This window comes from Pleurodeles waltl, chromosome 8, assembly GCF_031143425.1.
Source record: "Pleurodeles waltl isolate 20211129_DDA chromosome 8, aPleWal1.hap1.20221129, whole genome shotgun sequence".
In the NCBI taxonomy this organism is placed as follows: Eukaryota; Metazoa; Chordata; class Amphibia; order Caudata; family Salamandridae; genus Pleurodeles; species Pleurodeles waltl.
The window spans coordinates 124,643,653-124,662,269 of NC_090447.1; the positions used below are offsets into that span (position 1 = coordinate 124,643,653).

The window sequence follows — 18,617 nt, forward strand, 5'->3', positions numbered from 1 at the left end:
TCCCTGAGGTGTTGTTTCTCCACCAGTCGAGTCGGGTTCGCCGGGTGCAGTGTTGCAAGTCTCACGCTTCTTGCGGGGATTGCAGGGGTCTTTAAATCTGCTCCTCTGTAACAAAGTTGCAGTTCTTCTGGAGCAGTGCCGCTGTCCTCGGGAGTTTCTTGTCTTTCTTGAAGCAGGGCAGTCCTCTGAGGATTCAGATGTCGCTGGTCCTTGGGAAAGCGTCGCTGGAGCAGGTTTCTTTGGAAGGCAGGAGACAGGCCGGTAGGTCTGGGGCCAAAGCAGTTGGTGTCTTCTTTTCTTCCTCTGCAGGGGTCTTTCAGCTCAGCAGTCCTCTTCTTCTTGTAAGTTGCAGGAATCTCTATCTTTAGGTTCAGGGAAGCCCTTAAATACTAAATTTAAGGGCGTGTTTAGGTCTGGGGGGTTAGTAGCCAATGGCTACTAGCCCTGAGGGTGGGTACACCCTCTTTGTGCCTCCTCCCAAGGGGAGGGGGTCACATCCCTAATCCTATTGGGGAATCCTCCATCTGCAAGATGGAGGATTTCTAAAAGTTAGAGTCACTTCAGCTCAGGACACCTTAGGGGCTGTCCTGACTGGCCAGTGACTCCTCCTTGTTATTCTCATTATCTCCTCCGGTCTTGCTGCCAAAAGTGGGGCCGTGGCCGGAGGGGGCGGGCAACTCCACTAGCTGGAGTGCCCTGCGGTGCTGGAACAAAGGGGGTAAGCCTTTGAGGCTCACCGCCAGGTGTTACAGCTCCTGCCTGGGGGAGGTGATAGCATCTCCACCCAGTGCAGGCTTTGTTACTGGCCTCAGAGTGACAAAGGCACTCTCCCCATGGGGCCAGCAACATGTCTCGGTTGTGGCAGGCTGCTGGAACCAGTCAGCCTACACAGATAGTCGGTTAAGGTTTCAGGGGGCACCTCTAAGGTGCCCTCCGGGGTGTATTTCACAATAAAATGTACACTGGCATCAGTGTGCATTTATTGTGCTGAGAAGTTTGATACCAAACTTCCCAGTTTTCAGTGTAGCCATTATGGTGCTGTGAAGTCCGTGTTTGACAGACTCCCAGACCATATACTCTTATGGCTACCCTGCACTTACAATGTCTACGGTTTGGCTTAGACACTGTAGGGGCACAGTACTCATGAACTGGTGCCCTCACCTATGGTATAGTGCACCCTGCCTTAGGGGTGACTTATCTATACTGCATAGGCAGTGAGAGGTTGGCATGGCACCCTGAGGGGAGTGCCATGTCGACTTACTCGTTTTGTTCTCATCAGCACACACAAGCTGGCAAGCAGTGTGTCTGTGCTGAGTGAGGGGTCCCCAGGGTGGCATAAGATATGCTGCAGCCCTTAGAGACCTTCCCTGGCATCAGGGCCCTGGGTACCAGGGGTACCAGTTACAAGGGACTTACCTGGATGCCAGGGTGTGCCAATTGTGGAATCAAAAGTACAGGTTAGGGAAAGAACACTGGTGCTGGGGCCTGGTTAGCAGGCCTCAGCACACTTTCAATTCAAAACATAGCATCAGCAAAGGCAAAAAGTCAGGGGGTAACCATGCCAAGGAGGCATTTCCTTACACAGGGCCCTTGGTACCACTGGTACCTTTTACAAGGGACTTATCTGTGTGCCAGGGGTGTGCCAATTGTGGAACCAACGGTACATTTTAAGTGAAAGAACACTGTTGCTGGGGCCTGGTTAGCAGGATCCCAGCACACTTCTCAGTCAAGTCAGCATCAATATCAGGCAAAAAGTGGGGGGTAACTGAAACAGGGAGCCATTTTCCTACACACCCCAACTGAATAACCAAGATGCTCTATTTGGGCACTAGGCTCTCTCACAGTGGTGAAGGATGATCAATGCCAAGGGGGGAATAAATTAAAATCAGATGTCCCAACAAACTGACCACCCAAAGCAGGTAGGATGCAACTAGTAAAGGGCTCTCTGGTGCTCCACTGGCGTCCTAGTGGAGAACTCCTGGTAACTGTGCTGTCTAATCAAAGGTGTCAAGGAAGGGGCACAATCCACAGCACAAAGTCAATGGAGTCCAAATAAAACTTTAGGAACAAAATGACAGCCATAGCTATATACTGCACCGGACAAACTAGGGGGTCTGTACTCATAAAGTTGGCCCAAGGATGTTTTTTTCTTTGAATAGCCTGTACATCAAATGTCATCACTCATGGTGATTTGTTTTGTTGTGGTAACCTCCAAGGGACCAGACGCGCCCAATAGAGCCTGGTCTTTAAAATCATAACCTTGGACACATCACTTTTTAATGAAAATTTCAGGCGGTTCGAGGTCAGGGTGAATCAAGTCTAACACAGCCACTTAAATTTTCCCCTAATGAAGAGACCTCACGCGAATCTGATACGTAGGGCTCTCCATTTTCTATTCTTCACATTCCACTCAACTCTGTATAACAGTTGCCAACATCAACAGACCAGACTGTCAAGAATGATACGATCTTGGACCCAATTCTTGCAATAACAACTTACTTTCATTTTGGAGAGTGCCGATAACATCATCCACAATGCAGTCGGGTGTAAATCCTACAGTCTGCGCTAAAAGACCCAGCAACGATGCAATCTTTAACCTCACCGAATTATCAGTCTCCTAGAACACAAAATCAAGATAACATGAATACAAAAGTTCACTGTTTTAACATCAACATTAAAGCACTTAAACAGTTAATAAGGCAGATGTACTTCAGCAAGCACCCAGATGTATTCACCCACGGAGATGCTGCAGTTTTACCTTATGTATTGTTCGGACTCCCCTGGACACTCTAAATACCGGCCTGCCATGGAAACACTTAGGTCATACTTACAAGTGGTGCAGAGTTTAATTCTCATACGACTTTCCACTTGCAACTATAATCAGAGTTAAGGTGTTACCACATTTGGATTTACTTGGTGCAGAAACACCGAGCACAATTTTACCAGATTAAAAATCAGACTCATAAAACAGTTCGGTAAAGGACTGTATTGCAGTTCGGACCTGGTTCACAACTCCAGCCAGGCCCTCAGCCAAGGCACAGGTCTTCGAGAGCATTAAATGCTCCACACTGCCAGTTTCCACTTCCCTTCTCCCATCCATCTGCCCTACATCACATCACACCCCTCCATTCCACGCAGGAGCCCTTGCGGACATTTACCACCAGCTCAGAACAGGCTGCAAATGTTTGTGTTAAATAACATGGATTTGGGAATTCTGACTGTTATACCAACCTGAAAAACATATTCCCTATTCCACTTGGCTTAACTTGTAGTTGTAGGAAATCAATGAGATTACTTACAGTCTGAAATCTGAAACTGCGCAGTTCTGCTGTGATGCGCCCAGGCGAAATCCCAATACAGTTAATAAAAAACAACATATCCTATAGGTGTAGGATTTTATTCCGGTGTATCAATATTGCTACGAAGCCAGGAATGTCCCTCAATCCTGGAAGGGTAGCATCATTGTCCCTCTGTATAAAAAAGGGGATCAAATTTGCCCTGGGAATTACCTCCAGATCGCACTTTTGGATGCGTTCGGAAATGTTTTTGCCAAGTTTTTTCTGTCAGATTGATTGGGCAGAAAGGTATAAAAGTATCCCCTTGGAGCAGTCGGGCTTAAGCAGAAATCATGGCACAATTGACAATATCTCAGTTTTGCAAGTAATTAACGAAAAATGTGTCTCTCTGAGGGGGTAAGTGATCTACGCAGCCTTAGTAGACTTCTCCACAGCATTTGATAAGGTAGATCGTGTCTTGTTATGGGAGAAGCTCATAAGACTAGGCATGCCTGGTATTCTCTTTGACTTTGTGGTAGCACTTCACTCCTCAACCTGGTGCAGAGAATCGCTAGGGGGTGAACAAGGTCTGTCTCATGCCATTCCAACCAAAAACGACCTAAAACAAGGGTGTATGTTGGCCCCATTGCTATTTTCCCTGTATCTTTCAGACTTACCTGCTCATTTAACTCAGTGTGAGGGTTTTGCCCCTAAATTAGGAGGTAGACCGTTATGTTGTCTACTTTATGCAGATGACAATCATTTTAGAACGCACCCCAAGGGAGCTTAATAATCATCTTTAAGCCCTCCAACGATACACCGAAGCCCACTTTTTAAAGGTAAATTGCCCTAAAAGCTAAATTTTGTGCTTTCATGGGAATATAAGATTTAAGTACAGCAACTTTTGCTGGACCTTGGGAGCTCAACACCTCGAAAGAGTAACCTCATACGCCTTTTTGGGTAAAATCGTCTGTGGGAGCCTTAAAGACCGAGAGAATATCGAACACAACCAAAGGTAGGCCCAATCCCAAGCTAACGGTCTGATGCCCTATATAGAGCAACGGGCAGAAGGCACTTTAAACACTTCCTGGAGGTTTATCAGGTGAAGATACCTCCGTCTCTACTGTACGGTATAGAGCATATTGCAGTATTTAAATGGGCCTTTCTCGATAAAATTGAGGGACGTGTCTTAAGGAATATCTTAACTGCAAACGCCACCTTTTCGGCACCAATATTAAGACATGAGTTGGGCTTGCACAGTTCCTTTATTCAATTCCTGGCTGCGGTAATTCGCTGGATGGTTAACCTGATGACGTGCAGTGACAACTCTTTGCGGTCACTGCTAAAAAAAAGAAATATTTGCTGGTCATAGAGCAAAATATACCATCTGCAGGAATTATATATATGCCATTGATCATCTGCAATTAGATTCTTCTGCTCTGCACTGCTCAAATTCACACTCAGGAAAGCAACTTGGGCAGCGACCTGCGTACACAGGCAGAGGTTTCACATAATATCTGATACCTTAGGGCCAAGAGTGACATAGCCCTACCTCATCTGGAGCATGTCCCATGGGGTGAGAAGATTCTGGCTCCTGCTGCAACAGGGGCAGCTTTCCCTCAATACATTACAAGCACAGGGATGATGGAATTCCTATCGCCCGACGCCCGGACATCTTGTTTGGGGTCAAGGGCAACAAGTTTTTATGTTTACTTTGTCCTTGGGACAAGTAGGCCCAACCCTCTGAAGCACAAACCCTTTGGCTGCCTGTTTACAGAGAGTAGAACTCTCTGCAGTTGAGGTAATGTGTTTCCAAAAGATAATGCTGTTCGAACTTGTATTTATGGTTCATTATTTGAAAGCCTTGATTATTAGGGTGAGTGCTGTAAATAAATGTTTTAAGGTCACACTTCACTACTGACGTTGGTTCCAGTACAAAAAAAAACAGCTGTGTATACACATGTTTGAAAACTTTAGGCTATGAGGCTAAGTATAATGCTCCCAGAATGCTCTCTGATTAGATGCAAATGAAGTGTCATTTAGTAAAATGTGTTGATGCATGCTAGTATTTCCCAAAAATATTTCTACTGGAAAATCAGTGTAACCATTTTCAACACGAATATGGGAAGCATGAAAATAAACAAACACTGACAAAGCCAACTGATCTGACATTTTTATAAGTCTTTTAGTTTCATCAATGCGTGTCTTGTTTTGACATGGCTTTTGTAACACTTTATTGTTGTGGGAGCTACCAGGCCCTCAACATTGTAACAAACACTGTCAAAAAAAAAAAAAAAATTTTTTGAACTCTAAAAGCACACGTTGCCACCAGTGGCATAACAAAGGCCCCGCAGCCGCCCTCCAGGGGGTCCCTTTAGCACAGCACCTGCCCTGAGTGAGTCTGGAGAGGGGGCTCCTCTATGTTCTTTGCAAAGGGGCACCCTCCAGTTTCGTTACGTCACTGATTGCCACTGTAGTTCCTGACACTGAACAAAACTACTTTGTGTGCCAATATGCTCCTTGTGGAAGAGCAGAATGCAATCACTCACAGTAAAGCCAGCCAAAAGAGAGAGAAATAGAAGTTTTTATTAAACAAAATGTCTTTGTTAACACCAGACCTAATTAGGGACCAAGACCCACATGTAGGTAGCTTTTTGCATGTCACAAACAGCGACTTTCGCTGTTTGCGACGTGCAAAAAGCACATTGCGATGCACAAACCCAGTTTTGCGATTCAGTAACCTGGTTACCGAATCGCAAAACGGGTTTGCGAGTCGCAATTAGGAAGGGGTGTTCCCTTCCTAATTGCGACTCGCAGTGCAATGTAGGATTGTTTTGTGACCGCGAACGCGGGCGCAAACCAATCGCAGTTTGCACCCATTTCAAATGGGTGCTAACACTTTCGCAAAAGGGAAGGGGTCCCCATGGGACCCCTTCCCCATTGTGAATGTCACTGTGAAAAAAAATTCAGAGCAGGCAGTGGTCCTGCGGACCACTGCCTGCTCTGAAAAAATGAAACAAAAACGTTTCATTTTTCGTTTTTGTAATGCATCTCGTTTTCCTTTAAGGAAGCAGTCACAGACATGGTGGTCTGCTGTCTCCAGCAGGCCACCATCCCTGTGAGGGCTGCTATTCGCAAGGGGGTCGCAAATTGCGACCCACCTCATGATTATTCAAATCTGAACCTACCTACATGTGGCCCCAAATTCTTAAAGAAAGTCACAAAAGTGCACCCATGGTATATGTCGTACCCCTATAAAATATTTGTGAACTGTATTTTAGCATGGGTAAATACGCATGTGTAGATTTGCTCATGTGAAAATCTATTGAGCATCTGCAAGTTCATTTTCCCTCCAGCCACTTTCTTCCCAACCCTGGAAGAAGTTCTAATTCTGCCATTGTCAGGAGTAAATGTCCAACCTTTCTTATTATGGGAAAATATTAGAGAGAAGCTGGTGAAAATCTTTAAAACATGCAGGTTAGTAGGTTTGCAGACTCAAAGGCATTCCAGCCCTGGAACTATTGCTTACTGCTTCCTCCAGCCCCAGTATGCAGATCTGCAGAAAGGTGGCAAAATAAGGAAATTGCTACAGTAGGGATTGAAACTGCAAGTATTCAAGCCCTATTATGGTAGTAGCCCTGGCATAATCAGAGAGGCTATTATCAGAGCTCTTACATAATGAGATTGCTGCCATAATTTGTCGCCACACTACATGGCACCAAAGGGACAAGTAGATCTTTTTACAGGACAAGTAGATTTGAGAAGCAACCTGTCCCCTGGACAAGTAGATATTTTAATAAATTCCACACCCCGGAAGCTAGATGGTTTGGTTCCTCCGCTATTTGTAATCTTTGCAATAATGGCGTCCAAGAATTGAAACATGTTGTTTTAATTTGTCCGGCCTTATCACTTCATCGCCGTAGGTGGCTGCGCTCTGTTTGTTTTACTTTTTCCTTTATTACTGCTTCCGATTTATTACAACCCCTCCTGTTTTGTGCTAGAGTTTTTAACTATTTTAAGTGTTTGTTAACATTGTACTAGTTTAATCAACCTCTCTACTAAAGTTTAATTCTTTTTCATTTTATTATGTTTTTTTTATAAATATGTATCATTTTATGTGGACCTCCTGCGGAGTTCCGTAACATAATAAATAAAATAAACTTGAAAAAATAAACTAGTAAATGCAAGGGGAATTAGTGAGTACGTTTTAGAAAGCTTGTGTCCCACCTTCCCTCAAGAGGCTGTTAGATGGATGATGGAGGGATCCAAATGAAGGTTTTTGGTTTTGGCAATGGCAGCTTTAATCTTCAGGAGCCATAAAATTCTATAATGCTTAAATTATAGATACACTGAAACACGGCCAATAAAATTTGCTCAGATTTATTACGAATCTGTTTTACCATAAATATTACTTTGGAAGTTCAAGCTTCCCAGTTCATAATTTTATCATCCACCTTAATGTTCTTATTACCCCGCAAAGAAGCTGCATTTGGGTTTTAAAGTGTGATTTCCAATTTTGATTCAATCTGTAAAATAGCATTCCTAGTATCAGCAAAAATAGCTTTGGAGTGTGGCACGCTATAATTTTTCAATAGTTAGGAATGATATAAGATTGCAGTTTTGAATGATTTATTTTTCTGCTTCAGACCATATTGGCTGATACGAGTCAAATTTAGTTAATAATCTAGAACCTTGTTTAAAAATAAATGGTAACTTATCCTCTGTAAAATTAGCCATTTTTACTCCACCTTGATCTTTGGAAACTCACAATTTCTTTAGCAAGATTCTGGGCCATTTCCCATGCCACAGGAAATTATTTATAATCGCATCCAGTTTAGTTTAAAAGTCATGAGATAATTTTACAGGAATCACTTACAACAGATAATTTAGCATAGGAGTAATTGGTTGTCTCAATTCTAACCCACCATATTAAAAACATAGACAAGATGTCCAAGAGATCTGAGATTTTCTTAAGCATACATTTTTTATTATGATTGATTGACTCTTGAAGTTTGTCGTTGAATTTAATGGCAAAGTCTTTTCTATAATGGGTTTGCCATGCTAATCATGACTCGGCTAATAGTTATTTACCACGCAGTTTATTGAAAGCAATGGCTACTTCTGATGTATCCTTGTTTAAAGCATAACCATAAGCTAGGGAATACATTCCTTTAGTTTTGGTTAAGGTTGTAATCGATTGTGCAGAGCATTTTCTATTAAAAGTAAATTATCTGTATGCCGCAGTTTTGACTGCGAGGTATTTAACCATTATGCCAGGCATATCTTAATTTAGTTTAATCATTTGCTACAAGTTCAATAATCAGTAGAAACCAAACTGGGGACAGTGGACATCTCATCTGGTTCCCTGCTGTAAGATAAAATATTCTCAGCGTGTACTGCAAGTCTAACTGTAGCTTTTGGTACAGGGATGTTACCATTTGTAGGAAATTGTCTCCTAACTGGAATTTATGTCAGTTTCCAGAAAGGGCCAGGCTACTATATTGAAAGCATTTTCGGCATTTAGAGCTATTGTTACTGTAGGAGATTCTACTGAATGAGCACTTTCTAAAATATGAATAATTAATCTGGTGTTATCACTAGGTAGTCTGTTTGTAACAAAGCCTACCTGGGTAGGGTTGATGAGCTTTGAGAGTTCCTTTTCTAATATGAATGCTAGACTTTTTGCATACAAATTACAGTCTGTATTAATTAAAGACATTTGATTGTAGCTATTATGTAGGGTTATCTCTTTCCGATCTTTTGGTATGACAGCTATCACAGTTTTTGAAGGTGTACCACTAATCAGGCTTGTGGTAAAAAAATTGTGAAATAATTTGAGTAAAGTAATAATTTGTAAATTGGCTTTAAGAGATTTAAAAAAAAGTAGCTGTATATCCAACAGGTCAGGGGATTTATTTAGTTTCAAAGTATTAATGACCTTGGTAATTTTGTTTAATGTTATGGTTTCATTGATGATATATCTTTAGTAGAGACGGGATTATGTTCTAAGCTTTCCAAAAACGTAGCACATTTTTGAGGGATCCCATTTGGGATTGTTGTTGTACAAATCTCTATAGAATTCTTTGAATATCTCCGCAATACCATCAGCCTTTGGGTGAGTTTTCCCAGCTTTGTCTTTTATTGTTCTCAGCCTTAGTAGCGTCTGTAGGAAGTTGGCTCTGTATGTGCTATTTCAAAGTAAGGAATAGCATGCACAGAGTCCAAGGGTTCCCCTTAGAGGTAAGATAGTGGCAAAAAGAGATAATACTAATGCTCTATTTTGTGGTAGTGTGGTCGAGCAGTAGGCTTATCCAAGGAGTAGTGTTAAGCATTTGTTGTACATACACATAGACAATAAATGAGGTACACACACTCAGAGACAAATCCAGCCAGCAGGTTTTTATATAGAAAAATATCTTTTCTTAGTTTATTTTCAGAACCACAGGTTCAAATTCTACATGTAATATCTCATTCGAAAGGTATTGCAGGTAAGTACTTTAGGAACTTCAAATCATCAAAATTGCATGTATACTTTTCAAGTTATTGACAAATAGCTGTTTTAAAAGTGGACACAGTGCAATTTTCACAGTTCCTAGGGGAGGTAAGTATTTGTTAGGTCAACCAGGTAAGTAAGACACTTACAGGGCTTAGTTCTTGGTCCAAGGTAGCCCACCGTTGGGGGTTCAGAGCAACCCCAAAGTCACCACACCAGCAGCTCAGGGCCGGTCAGGTGCAGAGTTCAAAGTGGTGCCCAAAACACATAGGCTAGAATGGAGAGAAGGGGGTGCCCCGGTTCCGGTCTGCTTGCAGGTAAGTATCCGCGTCTTCGGAGGGCAGACCAGGGGGGTTTTGTAGGGCACCGGGGGGGACACAAGTCCACACAGAAATTTCACCCTCAGCAGCGCGGGGCGGCCGGGTGTAGTGTAGGAACAGGCGTCGGGTTCGCAATGTTAGTCTATGAGAGATCTCGGGATCTCTTCAGCGCTGCCGGCAGGCAAGGGGGGGGTTCCTCGGGGAAACCTCCACTTGATCAAGGGAGAGGGACTCCTGGGGGTCACTCCTCCAGTGAAAGTCCGGTCCTTCAGGTCCTGGGGGCTGCGGGTGCAGGGTCTCTCCCAGGTGTCGGGACTTTGGATTCAAAGAGTCGCGGTCAGGGGAAGCCTCGGGATTCCCTCTGCAGGCGGCGCTGTGGGGGCTCAGGGGGGACAGGTTTTTGTACTCACAGTCTTAGAGTAGTCCTGGGGTCCCTCCTGAGGTGTTGGATCGCCACCAGCCGAGTCGGGGTCGCCGGGTGCAGTGTTGCAAGTCTCACGCTTCTTGCGGGGAGCTTGCAGGGTTCTTTAAAGCTGCTGGAAACAAAGTTGCAGCTTTTCTTGGAGCAGGTCCGCTGTCCTCGGGAGTTTCTTGTCTTTTCGAAGCAGGGGCAGTCCTCAGAGGATGTCGAGGTCGCTGGTCCCTTTGGAAGGCGTCGCTGGAGCAGGATCTTTGGAAGGCAGGAGACAGGCCGGTGAGTTTCTGGAGCCAAGGCAGTTGTCGTCTTCTGGTCTTCCGCTGCAGGGGTTTTCAGCTAGGCAGTCCTTCTTCTTGTAGTTGCAGGAATCTAATTTCCTAGGGTTCAGGGTAGCCCTTAAATACTAAATTTAAGGGCGTGTTTAGGTCTGGGGGGTTAGTAGCCAATGGCTACTAGCCCGGAGGGTGGGTACACCCTCTTTGTGCCTCCTCCCAAGGGGAGGGGGTCACAATCCTAACCCTATTGGGGGAATCCTCCATCTGCAAGATGGAGGATTTCTAAAAGTCAGAGTCACCTCAGCTCAGGACACCTTAGGGGCTGTCCTGACTGGCCAGTGACTCCTCCTTGTTTTTCTCATTATTTTCTCCGGCCTTGCCGCCAAAAGTGGGGCCTGGCCGGAGGGGGCGGGCAACTCCACTAGCTGGAGTGTCCTGCTGGGTTGGCACAAAGGAGGTGAGCCTTTGAGGCTCACCGCCAGGTGTGACAATTCCTGCCTGGGAGAGGTGTTAGCATCTCCACCCAGTGCAGGCTTTGTTACTGGCCTCAGAGTGACAAAGGCACTCTCCCCATGGGGCCAGCAACATGTCTCGGTTTGTGGCAGGCTGCTAAAACTAGTCAGCCTACACAGATAGTCGGTTAAGTTTCAGGGGGCACCTCTAAGGTGCCCTCTGTGGTGTATTTTACAATAAAATGTACACTGGCATCAGTGTGCATTTATTGTGCTGAGAAGTTTGATACCAAACTTCCCAGTTTTCAGTGTAGCCATTATGGTGCTGTGGAGTTCGTGTTTGACAAACTCCCAGACCATATACTCTTATGGCTACCCTGCACTTACAATGTCTAAGGTTTTGTTTAGACACTGTAGGGGTACCATGCTCATGCACTGGTACCCTCACCTATGGTATAGTGCACCCTGCCTTAGGGCTGTAAGGCCTGCTAGAGGGGTGTCTTACCTATACTGCATAGGCAGTGAGAGGCTGGCATGGCACCCTGAGGGGAGTGCCATGTCGACTTACTCGTTTTGTTCTCACTAGCACACACAAGCTGGCAAGCAGTGTGTCTGTGCTGAGTGAGAGGTCTCCAGGGTGGCATAAGACATGCTGCAGCCCTTAGAGACCTTCCTTGGCATCAGGGCCCTTGGTACTAGAAGTACCAGTTACAAGGGACTTATCTGGATGCCAGGGTCTGCCAATTGTGGATACAAAAGTACAGGTTAGGGAAAGAACACTGGTGCTGGGGCCGGGTTAGCAGGCCTCAGCACACTTTCAATTGTAAACATAGCATCAGCAAAGGCAAAAAGTCAGGGGGCAACCATGCCAAGGAGGCATTTCCTTACAGCGTCACATAGTTTTATTTATATATATATATATATATATATATATATATAGCGTAATCCAAATGCCGGCCCTAGTACTTACAATTTTATTATATTCATATTTTTTGTTATTGAGTTTGTTTAGTAGACTGGCCGTTTTCTGTCGTTTATGTGAACTGTCCAATATTTAAATTAATTTTTCTAAATTATTTAATGACTCCTATGCTACCATGTTTGTAGGAAACCCAGTACAAATTAAAGGACATTTTATTGTCGCTTTTAAAGCGGTCCATCTGGTTAAAGGAAAGGTCATTTAACAGGGGTTTGTGTCAGAGAAGTGATTGACTTTGTTGGTTATTTTAGTACAGTAGTGAGGGTTTTGGAGGATTTCATTGTTTAGCCTCCAAATAGTTTGTGCTTTAGGCTTAAAGCCCCAGGATAGTAACAAAGTTATGCAACACTGGTCTGAGATATGTTGTGGTTCTATGGTGGTAGCATCCATGTATTACAAGTGACTACCAGACATCATGATGTAATCGATTCTGGAGTTGAGGAGAAGAAAAAAAGTGAAGTTAAAGGTATACAGGCTTTGCGTTCTCCCGGTATCTTTTACATTTTAGTTCAAGCTTCTCATCTAGTTTGATATAGGAAGTCTTTATTTACAGGAGGAAGACCTGTCTAACGTGCAATCCATAGGCAGGTTGAAAAATTAAACCATTGTTAAGAATGACTTTCATGTTATTAGAGCGGTTGGACCAGAACTTTGGGTTATCTCAGTTTGGTGTATACACATTATTGACAAAGAAATCTGTAACCTCTCCATTAATTTTCAAGGTTATCCATCCACCTTTGTCATCTATAGTATTTGAAGTTATGGAAATATTAGAGTTTTTTTGGCAACTAACATTAACACACCATTTCTATCACCAATATTTGGGGAACAGACTACCCCTTCAATCTATCTGTTGTTAAAAGTGAGTGCCTCGTAAGACCAATTTTATATTCTTGCTACATTATTACATTCCCTTTCAATTTGTAGAATTAATCAGATATTTTATGTCTTATAACTAGATGATTAAGGTCTCTTATGTTAAGAGAGATGATAGTCAAACATTTACTAGCCAGTGCCATATGATATATTGACAGAGATAAAATGGTTTATTAAGAAATTGTGGGCGTTCTTTTTATCAAAACTAATAATCAAATATGTATGACATCTACTTTCTGTAACAAGGAATTATGCTGGGAGATTCTCAAAAAGAATTGTCTATCATAACCATACTCACCCTATAAAATATTGTTTTGAAAAGGAAAAAATGAGATAAGAGGTGAGGAGAAATATGTAAGGAAGACTAGAAGTACAAAGAAACAATAAGGCCTTGAATATTTTGTGAATACTAAAGAAATAACCATAACAGAAAATATAATAAATTGAACAAACCCACATCACCAATGCTTCCTTTCATCTACCTCCATTGCAATATAAGGTGACATGGGGAAATTAAGGAGACAATATTCCCCTGATGATCAGAAAAGATAAAGTTGCCAACAAACATACTCACCGTGAGTAAAGCTCAAACGTATAGTTCCAAACCAACTTTGAAATCTGGTATCAGAGTGTAAAAATAACATGATTAGGGTTATATTTATGGAGACAGGCAAGCTGGGATTGCCTCGCAGATGTATGATCCCTATACTGTTTACAAATAAGAGCATTCATTGCTCTATTCAATAATAGTAAGGAGCGGGGTTTCGCTATGTGATTACTCTGGGGCTTCTGGCGGGGGATTGGAACAACCAGCTGCATAAAAAACAGTAAAACTTTCCATTACTTTTCCTACCAGCTACCGAGATCATTCAGGGTACTTTCTAGGATACCTTTAAGCCCCTTGAAACTACCCGGGACCAATATGTTTTTCCCGTTTTGACATTAAGCTGGGGGTGCTGCCCTGCTAAACTCCATGAATCTGCAGATTGGACAACCAAAATATTAAGATCACTGTGGGTAGTCTGTAATACTATTATATCCTTTAACAGGGGAAAAGACTGATAGCTTGATACCACGTAGTCCAGGACTGCAGCCCCCCAGGGCGATGTATGTGTGAAATGGGCTCGGGAGTCTACTGTTAGCAACAATACAATCATTCTCCTTCAGATACTCAAGAAAGAGCTTCCCACGCTTATCGGGCCTTCTTTTGTGAGGGAAAATACCAGGGGGGTAATCCAAATGCTTCCTCCCTTTCCTCATCCCGAAAGAATGCCCCAAGTTAGAAATCTTACAATTTAGATCTCCTACCATAATGATTTGGGTTCCTGGATCCCTGTCGCAGAGCTCCTTAATGTAATGAAATACTTTGACTAGAAGATTGTTAAAAGGAACACCGGGGGGGCATAAGAGTTAATCAATGTGAGGGAGGTTACTTTGTCTCCAACTCCAATGCAGTGTAAGTTTACGGCTAAAAACAGGTTACTGGGGTCTCTAAAACATTCATACTGCCAGTGCAGCCTATTCGACAACAAACATGCAACCCCTCCCTTAGCGTGACCCCTCATTCAGGAGGTGGCCTTGCAGCAAAGAGAGCAATAATTTTTAAACTGCAACTCCCTAATAGTCCAGGTTTCTTGGAGGCAAATTATATCAGGATTTAAGGAGTCCAGAAAGTCAATTTCCTTCCTCCCTAGACTTCACACCTGCCTCATTCCAAGCTATAAGGGTAAGCTCATTGCTACATTGAAGGAGCTGTTGGCTGGGAAGTTGTGACAGAATTACTTAACACTGCCGGTAGCCAATTCCAAGAATGGGGATTAGTGCATAAATCAGGAGGCGGACAAACTGGGGAATCCCTAAATAATACTTCTCGGCCATGAACCCCCAGGTGAATTTTTAAGTTCTGATAGGTATGGAAATTAGTGTCAGGGTTAGCAAGAGGGATAGCTGGGGAGGTAGGTTTCCACGCTTCATCAGGAGGCAGGGGAACCCACTCGGTTAACTTTAAACCCGTCTCGCTCAAGACAGGAACTACATCGATACCTTTACATTGTAGAGACTCTAAGTTACTTAAGATTTTGTTGACAATCAATTTGGAGAAAAAGGATACTCGACACAAGGGACCAAAATCGGAGGCCTTCAGAGAGACCAGGTGTATATCCCTACTTTCAATCAGTCTAAGAGGTTCAACTGTGCGTGCTACTCATCGAAAAGCGCTTTGACGCCTCGTCAGGGGTAGTAAGCGCTATATTAATACAATTACAATACAATACAATACAATGTCAGAAAAGCAGTTTAACAACTGGGATCTGTTAAAAAAAGAGATCATTATCAAATAAGAGCATGAAGTTTAAAGTCAAGGTGTCCTCAGGGTATCGTCCCTGTCCCCTTTTGATGGGTTGCGACCAAACCTGGGCAGGCTTAAGTCCTGAAGTTGCTCCAAAGGATTGTGCAGAGGGATTTAAGGATGGCCTAATTGGTTGAGAAATAGTCTGATCACGAGCCAAAATTGCGTCGACCATTTCAGGGTTGCCGATGAGGTACGGGCATTGGCTGGGAAACAGGGAACCTCCTGGGTTAAAGGATCTTGCGAGCCAGATTGATCTTCGGAGAATCATATCTTTCTCTGATCTTTTTTAGGATGTTTCCGGATTGGTTTTTTGGACCTTCTGACTTTTTTCCTTTTACGTATTGGAGTGTGCTCTAGGGTAACCAAGGTACTGGTCAAGATATATGCCTTTGGTCGAGCTTTGAAGATTGGAAACATGACCGGCTTGGAGTTTTTATAGACTGGATCCAGGTCTTTCTCTGATGAAGTCACTTAATACGAATCTAATGGAGTTGACTGGGCTCTCAATGGGAGCAGGATTCATAGGGGATAGTCCCACCTGCGGTGCACCAGCATGAGAGTAAAAATCAGTACCAAGGGGTATTTTGTTGTTTGCGGGAGTATAATGACGTGCTAAATGGTCATTACGATGTTGCGTGAAAAATCCAGGATTAACTCCATTGCCAGCTGTCATTTCTTTTAGAATGGCCATTACGGAATCAAAAATGCAGTCAGATCCTCCAACTAAAGTTTCTAGAAGGTTCAAAATAGAAGATAGATCAGGGTTACTATTTAAAGGGTTAACGTTTAGACTCAGGTTGGGTGTCGTTGAAAGGTGAGAACATAGTGAGGAATGGTTGGAAGATGTGCTACTGAAGAGCTGCAAACCCGTGGATGGAGGTAGATGGCGGGGGAGATTTTACTTCCTGGCGGGATCCATATCTTTGAAGGAGTTCTAAATTGAGGTCACAGAGGGTTAAGACCGCAAGAAGATTTTCCAGGCAAGCGTCTGGAAAAAGGAACGTCAGTACCAAATTCAAGAGACAACATTTCCTTTACAAGGGCCAGGCTGGCAGAATCATGAATTAATGGAGGGATTGTACTTGGAGAAGGCGAAGAAGCTTTACAGAAAAAGTCGGAGGCTCAAGAATAAAGCAAGATGTGTGAGACGTGACTGGGGTCCTGTTTGGATCTGCCGGAACGTGAGGGAGGACTGAATCCTTGGGATAAGGACAAGAAGGGAAGGGTTCTTCTAATGGAAGAAAGACCTTGCAGTCTGGAAGTACAGGCTTTGAATGATTAGGGGGGCCTTCTCTTGTCCCATAAAGAAAAGATTTGATTTATGGATTTTAGGCCTAAGGTGTCTGTGGCTTTATTGCGCAAAGGATTGGATTTTGTTTTGGAACAGGATCTCCCCGGAAGCAATCATCCGGATCTCAATTCTTTTACAGTCACTGTGACCCACGGTACAATGTTGGGTGTTTCACTTGTTTTGAAATGGAAAATGTTCTGTTAGATAATGAGGACTTCTAAAGATGATTAGAGCAGAGAGGGTGGCCAGGTGAAAGGAAAAAATAATTGGAGTGCTGTTTAAGAAAACCAACAGTACCTTGTAGCAATGATGAACAGGGTCTGAAAATGCTACTGGAGGGAGAATTACCACCACTTGCGTCGGGTGGAGACCTTCGCTGTGATGGTCCGTGACGTCCTCCCAGTGTCTGAGACGTTACCATGAGCCTCCTCGTGGGTCCAATGTCTCTTTGAGGTTCCTCGCGGCACCCTAGGGCATCACACTGCGGCACTCGGACGGCGGTATCCGGGCTTCACACGGTTCCTCGCCTCTTCTCAATGCGGCTGACTGGAAATTAATGAAACTCAACAGAACTTAGGTAGGTTACCGGGCTAGGATAGCCCTCACGCTGCCTTACACTGCCTAAGCTGCACCGTTCCTGCTGCGGGCCCACTACCCACGCAGGAACCAGAGGATGGGCCGGGTAAATTAGATTAAATGGCTGCCAAACGATTTGCAGTACAGCTTGTCGGCCCACCACAGGCACGCAAATGATGATTGCTCAGTTCCTCTCAGCTCTCGCGGTGTCCCTGCAACCTCTCTGGGCGCCTGGTGGCACCACTCTCACAAAACGGGCCAGGAGGGACAGTCAGGGGTGGAAAGGCATCTGGGGCACTACACTTCAACCTGGCAGTCCAGTCAGGGGAAAGGGCGCCCGCAGAGGGCAGGTGAATCCTGTGGCGAGGCAACGAACCAGCCCATAGTGGGGGAGAAAGTATCAGGTGGTCATACCTTGTGCCACTCACAGCTTGCCGCACTTGCAGCCGTGCGCTGTCCTACGTTGTCCTGCTGGTGTTACCAGTTCTTCTCTGCGGCCACCGAGCCGGTGGGTGGGTCCTGCGGTAAAAAGAGGGTTCGACCCCCAGCTGGGATCCGCAATTCGCAGCCGCCACACATTGCATCTCAGCCCCCTCGCGCCATGTTACCAACATTGGCTTCTGCGGTTTCCGGGCTGGTAGGTCCTGCGGCAAGACAAGGAGCTCCAATTCACCGTGTTCGTGGTCGCCGTCACGTTACCAGCACTTCTCCTGTGGCGTACACGGTTTCCGGGCTGGTGGGACCTGCGGTAAGGAGGGGAGACGGCCCCCGACTGAGAGCCGCAATTCGCCACGTTTGTGGTCGCCGTCCGTTGCTTCTCAGCATATCGCCAAGCAGTCTCGCGTTTCGGATGCTCCATCCTGGCTTTCTGTCTATCCTACTCCCACTGTCGCTTTCCCTTCCACTGTATCCCCCCTCTACTATGCATTTACTAAACTAACAATAATTCAATCTAACTTGGAATTAGATCTGACTCAACCACAATGTCACAACTGGCCTTTGATCTGAGCTTCCCCGTTTAAGAATAAATTAACACACACTGTCTTAGACGAAATATCAGCTCCTTCGTAGAACATTATGGACTCCACAGAGAATGGCTAAAAATGAACGTAAGAGATAACTCATGTTGGAATTGCAATTCTTTATCCGGTGATCTTGCTCATATGTGTGACTGTCCACAACTACAAGGGTTTTGGTCTGAAATTTTTATTTTCAAGAGTACAGCATTACAGATTACAACTTTCGAATGTTTCTCATATCTTAAAAAAGGACCTTGTGATCCAGATATTTATGGCAAGAACGGGTACTATCT

The 18,617-nt window shown here is 44.2% G+C and overlaps 1 protein-coding gene across 1 annotated transcript in view; it reads right to left on the bottom strand.

Annotated features, from left to right (window-relative positions):
* Positions 1–18,617, bottom strand: part of INTS4 (integrator complex subunit 4) — a 337,269-nt gene that overhangs the window by 275,638 nt on the left and 43,014 nt on the right. Inside the window, exon 3 of the mRNA XM_069203922.1 lies at positions 2,500–2,617. Coding sequence (XP_069060023.1) covers positions 2,500–2,617 — 118 coding nt within the window. The remainder of the gene's footprint in view (positions 1–2,499; positions 2,618–18,617) is intronic.